This window comes from Tasmannia lanceolata, unplaced genomic scaffold (genome assembly GCF_043159265.1).
Source record: "Tasmannia lanceolata isolate RefF3 unplaced genomic scaffold, GAP_Taslan_0.1 ptg000015l, whole genome shotgun sequence".
NCBI lineage: Eukaryota > Viridiplantae > Streptophyta > Magnoliopsida > Canellales > Winteraceae > Tasmannia > Tasmannia lanceolata.
In genome coordinates, this window is record NW_027518692.1 from 61716848 (window position 1) to 61732132 (window position 15285).

At 40.4% G+C, this 15285-nt stretch overlaps 1 protein-coding gene across 1 annotated transcript; it reads right to left on the reverse strand.

Annotated features, from left to right (window-relative positions):
- Positions 1–10365: 10365 nt before the first annotated feature.
- On the reverse strand, positions 10366–13457 carry LOC143892866 (uncharacterized). Its single transcript, XM_077397775.1, has 3 exons — positions 13232–13457; positions 10898–13105; positions 10366–10718 (listed from the first exon to the last, which is right to left on the reverse strand). The coding sequence occupies exons 1-3, from the start codon at positions 13271–13273 to the stop codon at positions 10653–10655; spliced, it is 2316 nt and encodes a 771-aa protein (XP_077253890.1). The 5' UTR covers positions 13274–13457; the 3' UTR covers positions 10366–10652.
- Positions 13458–15285: the final 1828 nt, after the last annotated feature.

Consider the following 15285-nt stretch of genomic DNA (forward strand, 5'->3'; position numbering starts at 1 on the left):
AGGCATCTTGCTGAACCACCTAAATCTCGGTATTCATCTAGTGGTTTGTGTTTACTTTTTTTGCTTTTCCGTTTATTTGTGAAAGATCGGATTGGATTTTCCCTCCAAATTTTCTGAGCAATAATAATTTGTTCGAGCAAACATATTTTCGTAGGTAGAGTTTAAATTTATGTGTGATTCAATGGGCCAGTTGGCACTACAGATAGTTTAGAAAAACAATTATAATGTGAACTTATAAATCTAGGGCGCTGATATTCTCCCCCCCCCCCCTCTCGACGGCTGGCTAACGTTAAACGTTAGGATTTAATGTATATGTCACTTTCCCACCATTTGATCGGTCTCTCTCTCTCTCTCTCTCTCTCTCTCTCTCTCTCTCTCTCTCCACACACACAACAGGGACAGTTGGTGGGCCCAACAAAAACCGTTGGTGGAATGGTGGGCCCATCTTTGAACAATGTAGGCCCCACCCATACTACACCATAGGATAATCCAAACCGTCCATTTGATGGGCCATAAATGTAAATATGTTGCGTCCCGAAATATCATTTCCATAGGCTGATCCTAGCCCTCCGATCTAAATAGAAACTACATCTTATGCAACCTCTATAGATTGTAGGGTTGTGATCATCCTATGGAAATGATTTTTGGGGCACAACCTATTTACATTGTGGCCCATCAAATGAATGGTTTGGATCATTCTATGGAGTTGGTCGCAAAGTAACATTAAGGCCCGTCCACAACATAGGACGATCTAAGCCGTTCATGGTTTGGATAATCCAATGGAGTTGGTAGTACAATAACATTAAGACCCAATTGTAGGCCCCACCGATATTTTTTCAAATTGAAGCGTACCATCCACAACATAGGATGATCCAAGCCATCCATGGTTTGGATCCTCCTATGGTGTGGTTCGTACAGTAACATTAAGGCCCAATTTAGGCCCCGCCCATGTTTTTGAAAATGAAGTGTACCGTCTAGACCATAGGATGATCCGAGCCGTCCATTTGATGGACCATAACGTAAATGGGTTGTGCCCCCAAAAGGGTTGGCCCATCAAATGAATGGTTTGGATCATCATGTGGTTGTACAGTAACATTAAAGCCCGTCCACAACATAGGATGATCCAAGCCGTCCATGGTTTGGATAATCCCATGGAGTTGGTCGTACAGTAACATTAAGGCCCAATCGTAGGCCCCACCGATATTTTTCAAATTGAAGCGTACCGTCCACAACATAGGATGATCCAAGCCATCCATGGTTTGGATCATCCTATGGTGTGGTTCGTACCAATTTAGGCCTCACCCATAATTTTGAAAATGAAGTGTACCGTCCATTTGATGGGCCACAATGTAAATAGGTTGTGCCCCAAAAACCATTTCGTTTCTATTTAGATTGGAGGGCTAGGATCCGGCTATGGAAATAAGATTTTGGGACGCAACCTATTTACATTTCTGGCCCATCAAATGGACGGTTTGGATTATCCTATGGTGTGGTATGGGCGGGGCCTACATTGTTCAAAGATGGGCCCACCATTCCACCAACGGTTTCTGTTGGGCCCACCAACTGTTCCTGTTGTGTGTGTGGAGAGAGAGAGAGAGAGAGAGAGAGAGACCGGTCAAATGGTGGGAAAACGTTAGCCAGCCGTCACGGGGGCGGGGGAATATCAGCGCCCTAAATCTATTGTGCGATCGATTGAGAATTTATAACACAAAAGTAAAAACATAATCTATCTTTAAGCTATTGCTTAGATTGTAGGGAAAAAAATTCTCAACTAAAATTGTTTCGTACGAATAATTTTCTTTCCATTAATTAGAGGAAAATAATATAATTTTAGTATGTTTAGAACATTCCTTACAAATTGAAACTCACACTAAAGTATAACTTGAACTATGGTGGATCAATTTCATTACAAATTGAAGGTCGCTACTCTATGCATAACTTGAACTTTGGCGATCCATGTTACTGATTTTCAATTGTAATTAAACAACTGCAAAACAAAAAAATTTGGAAAAGATTTTCTTTTCCGAACAATTGCAGCAATCCAAACTATGCCTAAATGGGAAGCTGACAAGAAGTTTTAAGATGAAATCTAATTTTACTGTGTTATACATCATCACGCAAATATACAGTATAACCATTATGTTTAATTGACTTTTTTTATATTGCCATGACAAGGTGGGAAATATTATTTGGAATCCCTACTAGAATGCAAACCTGGATGAAATTTTTTCCTAAACTCATCATTTAATCGTATGAAAAAATGTGCATCCCACTCCACATTGTCTGATTTTGGTGGAGAAGCCATAATCAATTTTTTTATTCAGCGATGTTAAAACCCTTCCGTCTCTCTATAAATAGCTGATATTTTCTTTCGTAATCTGCTATCTCAAAGGAACCGTCTTGATTTACTTAGGTGCAACAGCAGTCCAAAATGAGAATGAAGTTGGTATCTCTTATTCTAGTTCTTATGATGGTGAGCTCATGTTGGGCAAGCCATAGAAAGGTCTTGATGGATGATATATATGGGAAAAACGAACAAAAACAAATGGAAAAGGAAGCAACTGGAGGGGGAAATGATATGGTGAAAAGAACAAATGTGTACTCTGAAAATACTCTCGACAACCACCACAATATCCCTAGACAAAAGTGGGGCAGTAACCCTGATAACGGTGGTGATGGCAATAACTAGAAAGTAGTTGTGGTTTTATTGGTAGAGTGTAATCTGCTTCTAGGTGTTGTTTGTAGTGTAACTGCTGCGGCAGATGATCTAGGCTGTTGCTGCTTGTATATTCACAAAATTTTCTTTTTAGCTTATGTTTTGTGCTATTAAGGCTATTACAGTGTCAATAAGATTTGGGGTTTGCATATTATTAAAAAAAACATCTCTCTCTCTCTCTCTCTCTCTCTCTCTCTCTCTCTCTCGGGGACATTTGAAGTCTGGAATCATGCCAGGGCGATCCGATAATGAAGGAAGTGCAGCATGAATGAGACGTGGACAAGTAAACCACAAGGACGGAGTAGGTGAAGCTTCCGAATTGGGTAGTACCACGTAAGCAGGCTGTAGCAGGCATGAAGCCATCACCAGGGAAATAGGGCTGGCAATTTCACGTGTAAAATTGGGGATTCGCCCCACCTTGCAATTTCACCCAGATATCTTGTTCATCATTTAGTTTTAATATATTTTTTGTTATCAACTCTTGTTCATCATTTAGTTTTAATACATTTTCTGTTATCAACACTTGTCTTTTACATTCCTATTGTTTTTTCTATTGAAAAAATTAGCAAGAAAAATATATTTGCTGGAGGAAAAGTTAGAGATTTATATTTTGATCCCACTCTCCGGTGTGATTCTAGCGAACCTATTGATCTAGTTGGGATCCTCTCGCCACGAGCTTTCCAAAATGACCTGTATCACATGATTTTGACAATAAATGAGGTTATGACAATCATAGTGTGAAAAAAGGGAAAAATCTCACGAACAGTTCAAAACCCCAAAAGTCACCCGTCGGTCGGCCGAATCAGTGTTCGGTCGACCGAGTAGGGTTCGGTAGACCGAGCACCGGTTTGAATGTCCGAAGGGAACTCTCAAGTTGTTTTTTAAAAACCTTTTGAAAATCTCAGTTCGGTCAACCCAATTGTGGGTCAGTCGACCAAACTAGGGTGTTTTCTGTTGTATTTTAGTACTGCGAGTGCACTCGTTTGCCTCTAACTTAAATCTTTAACCCACTTATGTACAGTATAGTCATGTAAAACCTTGTTTGATCGGAATTGGACTTCGATGTTTGGGAGATTGCGAGAAGATTTATCCTTGTGGGATTATTGGGATTGTGATAGAAACATTCAATGAAGGTAAGAGATTATACTCCTTATTTAGTGTTTTCTTCGTGTCAATTGTAGTTGGATTCTCGAGATAATTTTTCTTCCAAACTTCTTTATTACATGAGATTGATTTTCATGGTGTTTTTAAAAAGTGTTCTCATTATTGCCAATGGATTTCTTGAGTTTATTGAGATTATCATATATTCATGTTTAACCGTTATGAGACAAGCATACTAGTGTCACTAAGATCCATTTATTGAAAGTAATGATATTTTCTTATGTCTTAGCCACTTATTCTGAACTAAAATCATATTGCATATTGAATATATTGAATTCTAATGTTTTGTTTTTATGGGTCCTCAGTCGGACTATGAATGATCCTATTAATTGGGGTTAATATCACACTTGATCATGTTTTAGTTACCATATGGTTCTAATGTGAGAGTGAATTGTGCTCGCCACAAAGTGGTGATCTAGTGAAGTGGCCATGTCACAGGGATAAAGTGTGGCCGTAGTTCCAATGACGGTAGATTCCAAGTGCTTATCAAACGTGTATTGCGTATGAACTTATAGAAATGTTTTAACTTGTTATTAGTGAAAATGTATATGATTGATATTTCAATGATTAAATTATTTTTTTAATGTAGTTACTTGAATGGTTATGTTGGTTATCAAATGGGCATAGTTTCCAAAAAGCGATTCAATTGTCTTATATATAGGATTTTTTATAAATTACATATTTGTTCTTACATTATGAATGATTTTATCAAAAGATTTATGCTTTAAGTGTTTTATAGTGGGTATCTAATTATGTTGTTATATTTTTTTTGGTGTGTTTGGATGTGCATCTAGACAACATATAAAATGTCTCTCACATGATGGATGTACATATTTCTTTTTCAAGGGAAGATAGGAGGGTGCAAAAGCAAGAGGCTTCCTTCTTTTCTTTTTTTCTTTTTTTTTGTAACATAGGGTGTACCCACCCCCTTTGGAAGTAGGACTATTCCCTACGGATGCACGCAATCGCCCAGAAACCATGCGCATCGGGTAATCCCGGGTGGGATTCGATCACAAGTCTCCGGGGAGCAAACCCGTGACTTATGCCGAAGAGCCAACACCTGTATGGGCATAGCAAGAGGCTACTTGGCAACCATGAAAAATTATTCATGGAATTTTTATTAGCCAACAAAGGAGAGTTGAAGAAGGTGTGGGCACGGGTGGAGAAAGCAGGAAGAGTGCCGGAAATCCCTTAAAAACAGTGAAAACAAGTACACTACTTCAAATTGAGATCTTTTTCTTTCGTGTTTTTCTGGAGCTTTTCATTAGGGCTGCAACTTGGGTCGGGTTTTACCCGACCCGCATCGACGTGACCCGAAAATAGCTTGGGTTGGGTTCATGTGTTCTCGGGTTTCGGGTCAAGCTGGGTCTACGATAAAAAAGCCCGCATGAATCTCAGGTCGAGCCGGGCTTGAAGGGGCCCGGCCCGACCCAACCCGAGTTACTTAAGTTATAATATGTATTTTTTTTTTCTAAAACTTTGTTACTTTAAAAGTGAAAACTTAAAAGTAAAACTCATGCACGAACGCAATCACAGGCAGGGGCGGAGGCACATATAGCATGAGGAGGGCCATGGCCCCCGCAATTAATTGCAAAATCTCTTTGAAAGTGGATGGCTGTGCATGCATGCTTAGTTAGTTTAGTGGTCATGGCGCCCCCAATGACCAATGCAGGCAAGTGTTAATTAGTGCGGGACTCTTTCCATCTTCTGTTCGTTTCCCCCCTTTAGCTCTAGGGTTTCAAGTTTCAACTAAATAGTTAATGCACTAAATAGTTTATTTTTTATCTCATATGAGTATAATCATTTTCATTTAGTAATGCATCAATTTATTTTCTTTGGACTAGTTATTAGTTAATGCACTAAAGAGTTTGCCATGCTTGAGTTTTTCTACTTCTATGAGTTGAGTTGCCTTGCCAAACAAGAGTTTTCCTTAAAAAATTGCGTCAACGTAAAAAAACCTGACCCGGCCCGATATTTATCATGGGTAGGGCTGGGTGGGAATCATGGGTTTTCCAGAAAAAAACCCCGACCCGGCCCGAGATATTTCTCGGGTAGGGTTGGGTTCTTCAAAACCCGACCCACCTGACCCGAGTTGCAGCCCTACTTTTCATGCTCTCCTCGCTCCCATCCTCTCAAATCTCCCTGTCCACCCATCTCTCACAGCGGCCCCACTTATATTCCCATGGAATAATTTTCCATGCTCGCCAAACATGCCTTTAATTGGTCCCATTCCAAACAAACATTCCGAACACAAAATCAAAGACTTGTCCTTTCTAATAAAAATTGCACTATTTCAGAAAAAAAAAAAAAAACTATAAATCTCATTTATCAGAGTCTATTATGGAAGAATCATTGTATTGATCTCCCAATACACGTGGTAGTTAGATTAACTTCGTTCAATGTTATTGTTCTATTCATGTTTTTGCACGTATAATTGTTCTGTCATCCTTTTTAAGTATTTCTCTATGAAAAAATTTCCCCGAGTTTTCCCAGGGAATGACATTTTCCAGGCAGTTGGTCCATGAAACTGGCTTCAGCTTCCTGTTGTAACATCCATTTTTCCTGAAAGTAGATGCTAGACCACTCACTAACCTGATAATAGCTTTTCTTTTACTAATGCTCACACTGGCAGAGCACTAGCACCACCACCCACAAAGCCTCAGAAGGTTTAGGGGTTAGGGTTTAAGGTTCGCCGGAAGATAGCAATGCCCCTCGTCCAAGGATGAAATCAGAGGTAAAGCCATGTTCTCAGAGGAATAAGTTTGGTTTTTTTCTTTGGAAAGGGGGATTTACAGTTATGATTTAGAATCTGTTGCCAACTTTGGCAGAGGGTTGGAGGAAAGGTAGCGTAGGAACTTCATAGTAGGCTGTGTACGAGAGTAAGATGGTGGCGGTGAAGAGAAACACCAAAGCCCCACGGACCTGCTTAACAGTTACAGAATAAATGGACGGTCTACCATTAACAACCCAGAAGCTTGCCACAGCTACCCCACCAATGCTATTACCAGTAAAGTTGAGCAAATAGTGTTTAAAGCTCAAGATTTGAAATCATTTGTGTAAGAAATAGTAATGGAACTATTAAGCATCATCTTCTGTATCATCTTTTGTCTGCAGTTTCGAGGAAGTAGTGAGTGTTCCTGCCTAGACCCATCAAGCTTGCAGCTCCGACCCAAAGAGCCCACAGTTGATCCGGAACCACCAAACGTTAGTCTTCAGCAGTTGTGCCGCCAAGATTGAGTTGCTCACGACATAGCTCACCACAAGTGAAGGATCAAGATAGTTGCAGGTGGGCTTGTCGATGCCACAAACTCCCATATATGAGTGTGACAAATTGCTGAGACCCACAAGCTTATGATTTGCATAGAATCAAACAATACAAAGGTAAGATATCAAGGAGAAAGATGGATTAAAGAGTGGGTCTTGTTGGTCATAACCGGATCTGCAAGGTTTGCAGTGAACCCATGTGAGATCACCTCCTGTGCCCAAGATCAGTCATTTTTCTTCAACCAATTCTACTGTAGCAATGCAATTTAGAGTGGCTAGTTTTTGTCTCTTTCAAACAACTACCACCATTGCCACTAGTGAGGAAAACGAAGAAGAGAGGCCGCCAATGAAAGAAGGATTGTAGTCTCTGCCATTAAACAGTGTCGTAGAAGTACAAATGTTGAATGTTGCTCTACAATGGAGAAAGAGATGGTCAATGGACTCTTACTCTATAGAGCAATGAATGCATCTATTCGCCAGATTGAAAGTGTGCCTTTTCTGTCTATCCTGTTTATTGATCTTGTCTAGCACCACCGTCCAGCAAAAAGCCTAAATTTTGTAAGGCACAAAGGAGTTCCAGACCTTTTGCCAAGGGACTCATCGAAGACTATCGCCTGGGCTACCAATAAATCCAAAGGACCTTGGAGGCTATACATTTGGTATGTGCTATATGTCCTAGAATTGAACATAAGAGAAGATTGACCAATGAGATGGCGGATCGACTGACTAAAGATGGCATGCTACTGGAATTGATGGTCATATCTACCATAACTCCCACTGTGGGTGATGGGATGGAGAATATTAATATCTAACCTTTCCGGCCCAGTAATTTTGCCCATTTGGATGTAACTTCTTCAGGTCTTGTAACTGTTGTATTGGGGACAACTTGTCCCCTTGGATGTAATTTTTCTTATCCGGAATAAAATGTCACTTTTCAAAAAAAAAGAAAGAGTAGAAGCCGAAGGGTTTCAAAGAACCAAAAAAGCGATCTCACCAAAAAGGAACCTCTAGGATTAGGCGTCCAGATACGACGACCAGCCTTTACCTGAGAAATAAAACAATCTTTCAAACACATGGAAGGTTAATTACACTCAATTTTGGGTTCTCTAAAGATGACATCCAAACCACTCTCCTCTCCACCTTCTTATGCGACTTGAAGACACTGGGGTTTATTTCTAGAGGCTCGAGAAGGTATGGTATAAAGGACAAAACCCTAACCAGATGTCACTCCCGAAGCCCACTTTCTTTCCATCTGCCACCCCAGACCTAATCCCTTAAAGCTATCAGACAGAAAAATGGGCCTCCACACCCTTGAGCCTCGACATCGACTTGGTCCACCCATCCCTAGATTCCCCATATTTGCATTTGATGATTTTATGCACAAAGCCTTCCTCTCCTTGCCAAAATGCCACCGTCATTTCCCCATATATCACAATCCGGCCATAGATGGAACTTGCCCTCTTCGAACCTCCACAATCATTTGCCTAGAAGGGCTTTGTACGCTTCTCAATCTACAGACATCCTTCCAGTTAACCAAATGAAATCTCTTTCTATCTCATTACACAGGAACTTCTTTTCCAACTGCTATAACTGCTTGCTTACATTGACGGGGCACTTGAAAAGAGAAAAATAATATATCGGTAAATAGGCATTTAATTGATGTTTTGCACTAAATTTCATATTAATTAGGACCATGAAAAGACAATTGCATTCATATGGTAAATGTTTTAAGTAGTAAGATGTATCCTTTTGTTAAAGTTGGATGATATAATGGTCTAAATATTTTTTATCTTCTATTTATTAATAATTAAAAGAATTGTCCGTAGCACCTTTTCTGAAATGGAACTCCGAAACAGATGAACCACTGGTACATCTCGTCTCGATGAGCAAAATGAAAGCATGAATGAAACTATATTCATAACTAAGATCGAAAACCATTCCGCACACATTTAGCGAGGATGTTATTATCCCGTTATGCATCTCTTCCGTCACCAAATCTCCACATCCAGTTTACCGAAAGAGCCTTATTCAATAACCATATATTTCCAACACCTAATCCCCCACATTTCTTAGCGAGGATGTTATTACGCCGTCATGCATCTCTTCCCTCACCAAATCTCCACATCAAGTTTACCGAAAGAGCCTTATTCAATAAACATATATTTCCAACGCCTAATCCCCCACATTTCTTAACTTTACACACCTCCTTCCAATCTATGAGAAGTTTAATCTTTTGAACCTCTTCCCTACCTTTCCATAATGTGCTCCCACATAGTCAAGCTCACTAGCCACAAAGTCCTAAACATGGACACAAGTTATTCTACTCGAGGAGGGGAACAATGTCGCAAGGAATTGAAGCATGAGGTCTAAGTCAGCATAGGAAAACATGGAGAATAAGAAACATAGATGGACCCTTTTTGGTAAAGCCAAAACTAAAAGAAGCTTAATACGTAGGTGTAAATATAATGAACTAAAATATGAAACATAAACTACAACTGTCAAGGATTTCTTTCCCAACAGCTGATGAAATTTGTCTTACACATATGATTCAAAATACCACAGATGTTATGCAAGTCTTCATTCAAGCTAACCCACAATAAGAATGGAAAATTCCTCAAAAGCATCAATTCCTTTCATACGATACCACGTGAAACAAATGGGAGACAGTAATTAATTCTGTTCATGTAATGTCAGATAGATTGCCATAATGCCAGATAGATTGCCAAAGCATCTAGGAAGAATCAAAATGCCTTCTCCACTCATCTAAGCAAGATATGCAAAGCAAAAAAATTGATACAGGAAAATAAAATATAGCATGACCCACAAAGTAATATAACTAGAAGTTTTCTTTCTTGAGACATAGCAACAGAAGCTATGTAACTAGAGCCTATATTGAGGATAGATTGCACCAGAATAAACTATAATAAGATTACGGAGAGACCGAACAAGAAAATTCACAAATTTCTTTTCAAAGGAAATATAGCATTTAAGCAAAAATAACGTGGCAACATAATGTACTCTTTTTTAATAAAATTTCTTTCACTTGATAAAATGAAAAGGAAAAGACCTTTTACCAATGTAGGGGAAGAGAATTCAATCAGAAACTCTCTTCAAATTTAACAAGAAAGAAGGCAGCGATTAACATTCAAAGTAACGAGGATCAAACATAGATGACTATCAAAACAAGCTATCGCTATGAAGTTATGATTTCGAAATACGAGAAGTTATAGGTAATTATCAGATAATAATGACAAACGATTCAATACTACAACAAGTTCGTTATAGTCCACTCAATATTTCCAACAAAGATGAAGCCATTAAAAGAAGAGACAAATTTCATTTTGCTGAGACTCACCGACTTGGTCATGTTATATCAATCTAATTCAGATTTTTTATCTCTCAACTTTCTGAGGGGAGAAGGTGAGGCTATTCAAATTGCTAGCAATGGTTGCACAATTCTCACAAGCCCTATTCCTTCATGTGCACAAGAACCAGAATCATAGAATACACCTCACCGCTGGAGTTGCCTCCTTGCCAAGGCTGGGCCCTTCTTTGGTATGTAAACCTTGTAGCTCACCTGCCAAACACATTGCAATGGTTGTTAACTGCTGATGAGAATGAAAAGAAAAAAAAATACTCCAACTTTAAACGTCAGATAAAATTTCATTCCGCGTGTAAACTCTAGCAATCAGATTTTTACTGTTATTTTTTTTTGGTCCGACAATTTGATCCATAAAAAGCCAAAAAAAAACCCACCTGCACCATTTCACCTCCACGCATGACAGACATTGTCTTTTGCTCGAATTGTGAGCCACTTTGAGCTTCAGCCTTCGGTTCATTTGATACATGGTGCCCAGTCCCAGGGTTGAGGGAAGATGAATCCATGGGAGCAGATTCATCACCTTTATTAACTTCAGCACCATGCATATTGCTACTACCAGGTGTGGTATTTGGGATTTCAGACACCTTATTGTCTGGGCTTGTTTTGGTCACAGAGGTGTGCTCTGACAACCTTTTGTTAGAAGAATCTTGTGAGGTAGGTGCTTGCATTAGAATATTCTGTTTTTCACTGCTACAAGGAGCACTGTCACAATTTGTATGATCCTCAACTATCTTGGGTTTCACATGGTCCACATGACGGCGAATACCACTAACAATAACATTGGAGTTATTAGCAGAAGAATCTTGACTAAATGTTGAAGCACCTGCAATGGATTTATTAATATCAACATTCTTAATACTTGTTCTTGTGGGATTACTGGCAACGGATATCCGGCTGGGTGGCAAAACACCAGGATTTGTGGATGGATTAGTCACCAATATAGTCGTAGACTTGTTTCGGTACCTTCCTTCATGAAGGTTGGGGTTATCAGCAGAAGAATCTTGCCTAAATGTTGAAGCACCTGCCATAGATTTATGAATATCAACATTCTTAATATTTGCCCTTGTGGGATTACTGGCAATGGATATCCGATTGGGTGGCAAACCACCAGGATTTGTTGATGGATTAATCACCAATTTAGTCATAGACTCGTTTCGGTACCTTCCTTCGAGAATAGCTCCATCACGTTCTAGAGAACTAGTGTACTTCCCATTTGCCGAAATACCACCAGTTTTTAAGTTTGGGGCTACTTGCATTGCCACTGCTTTACCACCAGCTCTCTCGCGTGATCCAACTTGGGTAGATTCTACTCTTCCCATGGCTTGCTTGGGAACTCTACTTCTATCTTTCTCATCACCTTCTAGGGAATTAGTGGACTTCCCATCTGCTGAAATACCAACAGTTCTTACATTTTGGGCTACTTGCATTGCCCCTGCTTTACCACCAGCTCCCCCGCGAGATCCAATTTGCGTAGATTCAGCTTTTCCCATGGCTTGCTTGGAAACTCCACTTCCATCTTTCTCATCAGATTTTGAGTTTACATGAAGCCCATTACGAAACTTTGCAAAATTTTCCAAAGCTTTCTGTCTTAAGAGTGACTCCAGATCATCAATTTCCGAACCACCAACTTTACCAGAAACCTCATTCTTCATTGCCATCAAAGTTTTGGTTGAGCAAGAATCATTCCGATCACAACGAGCTTCATCATCCCCCGATACCCCCATCGTAATTTTAGAAAACAATTCTTCCTGCTTGGCATGGGCTTTCTCTTCCTGTTTGGTGTCAACCTTGTCGCGATTATATGCAGCTCCATTAACGTCTATCCTTCTCTTCTTCTCTGATATGTGCTGGGTATGATCTAGCCCACTCTCCCTCTTCCTCCCTCCCTCATAACTGTCGTTACTTCGCGAAGAAGGACAATCATCGTAAGCCTGAATGATTTCAGCCTTATTCTCATCCTTAACACGCTCTCTCCTTTCAATTTCCTTAGATTTCTTACTAACAGTAACCGACCTTGACCTCCGATGACTTCTTTTACTACATTCACTACATGATGAACAGCTCCGCGACCTAGACCTGTCTCTGATTCTTCTCTTTGTTCGTTCACCTCTATCAGACCTACCTCTCTGTGTTTTCCCCTCCGATTTCTTCGACCTCTCAAATTTGATATCTCCACCACCACTACTCGAATCAGAACAGGTTGAGCAAGAATAACTACTCGGAGAAGAGCCGCTCACATCTCTACGAGATCGCTTAATTCCTTGCTTCCTCTTCACAGATTTCTTCCTTGACTCAGAACCAGTAGCACTACGCTTCTTTGACGACAATTTTTTCCTTGATCGGTGTGTCGGCGAAACCCTAACCCTAACCCTAGCTTCGTGGCTGGGTGATCGCCGGGACTTCTTCCGAATCTTCTTCGAATCTCCTCGAATGTTTGATCGCTTATTCCTAAATCCATCCTCGGATTCCGAAGATGAATACGAGACAGACGAATTACTCCTCCGATCGTCATCGGAATCGGAGACGGAAACATCATTGCCACGTTTCTTTGCTCTATTCTTCCGATGGAGACGAGCACGAACCTAAACAAGAAAGTGATAAAGATAGAGAGAAGGACGCTAATTCCTTATAAGAGAAGAAATAAGAAAATTGTAAGAGAAAAAAACCCTAACCCTAACCCTAACCCTAGAGAGAAGAAAAAGACTGACCTCGGTGGTATTCTTGCGATGCTTGTGGGAGGAGGTTTTCATGATCCGAACGCAGAGCGAAGGAGCCTACAAAAAAACAAAAGAAGAGAAGACGAGAAGTTAGAGGAAAAAGAGTTCTCTGAGAAACGTAAAACGATACCGTAAAATGGGCAGCAGCATCCCCCTGTTCTGTTCTGATGAGCTCTCGCTCTATATCGCTAAACACGGAGAAACGAAATGAGGAAATTGGGCCAAAACTACCTCTTTTACCTTTCTACGTGAAAGAGGAAATTGACGAAAAGGCCCCCGGCGTGATGAATACGCGAATCGGGTAAAGGATGGAAAAGCGAGAGAGTGGTCTCAACCGTGCAGGAAGAACGCGGGACAGGGAGTGGTCTCAACCGTACACGTGTCATGTGCCTCTCATTTTACGAACCTACCAGACACGGACATATTTTAGACAGACGACCGAATGGGCTCACTCTCTTCGCTATAAGCTACATCAAATCAGTAAGAGTAGTTTTGACTCATTAACTGTTGCATTGGTCCCACTGCTTTGATATGAGAGGAGAGCCGTCAGTCAGCCAGCCGGCACCAGACAGCTTGCGACCCGATGCTACCACGTGGTGGAGCACAAGGCCAATGACAGCTGACATCCCCAAAGGTCCTCGGCCGATTAGGAGCACTCAATAGAGGAAGAAACCGGTCACCCTTGCCGGTTCACTAACGCATCACCGCCTGGGACCATACTTGTTCCCCATCACCTGTCAACTTACTGAGACATGCCACCTCCTGGAACTACACTGATCCCCATCATCCCCATCGCACAACGTCATTGGTTCATGTCAAGACCTGCCACTCATAGTCAATAGTACAGTGCCGGTGCCGGTGCACTGTCCAATCACTAACCCCTAGAACACGAAACCTCCTACTGTAAAAGAGAACCATCTACTCTGTTTTATTTTAAATCTGATTGGTTTGGGTCATTTGGTTTTCCAAGATTCTTTTACATCTTTCAAGTCAGATTTCTCAAAAAATAACGGATGGGGCAGTTTTAACAATGTTATCAAACCAAACAATGCTATCCTTTCTTTGCACAAAAAAGCATAAAAAATGCTGCTAAAATTGATTGAAGAACACACGACTAATATTATTGAGGGTGTTTTACATCACCCATAAAATGCGCCCTTCATTTTCTTGTGAAAGGGCTGAAATTAAAAAATAATAGTGATACGGTAACTGAGTTGGGAACCAAGTATGGAACCAACTAATAGCCTCTTCACACGACAAATTTTCTCCTTTTTTTTTGCTTTTTTTCATAAAATGGCACAAAAGCCGAGATTAGCCTGCTCCGTCTGGTTGTGAGGTTTTTTTCTTTTCCTGGGATTTATATAGGTAAAGGTAGGAGACAAAGGAGGGGACAAGTATTAATTAGAGAAAGATATTATGACGAGTGGAGAGAGAGAGTAGAGAGAGAAAGAGAGACCACCATTTTCAAGACAAGATTTTGCTGATGTCACCAAGAAAAAGCTAATGTGACCACTAAATATTCTCCCACATAAATCCTAGGAAAAAAAAAACCCAACAACCAAACGGAGCACCGGATTTTGCTTGGCATCCCGGTGCCATTTTAGCAAAACTCATTGTTTGGCTGTCAATATAGCATTAAAACCCCTTGCATGTCAAGTGATGTGTCACCATTGTCCCCTCCCTATAATATCCAACCCAAGCCCACAAAAAAAGATGAAATTTTGGATGGATTTCTTGGAACTTATGCCTTTTCTCTGGACCCTCTCTATATTGGTAATGAAACTTCCTACCACACGAGGTTGACAACCGAACACTACTTACCAGTTACCACTCTTCTCCGAGGTGAGTTCCAGGCAAATGCAATGCTTGTCTGTTTCTTATTATGGATTTTCAATTCCACACTTGGTTAAGCACGTAGGAGCACACTCAATTTAATAACATGGGTTTGGGCGAGATTAGTCTTGGTCTTTTTTTTTTAATTTTTTTTTTGGTCTTTCGCAGGAAAGTGGAAGGTTGATTTTTGGGTGACCCCTTACTAGTATTTC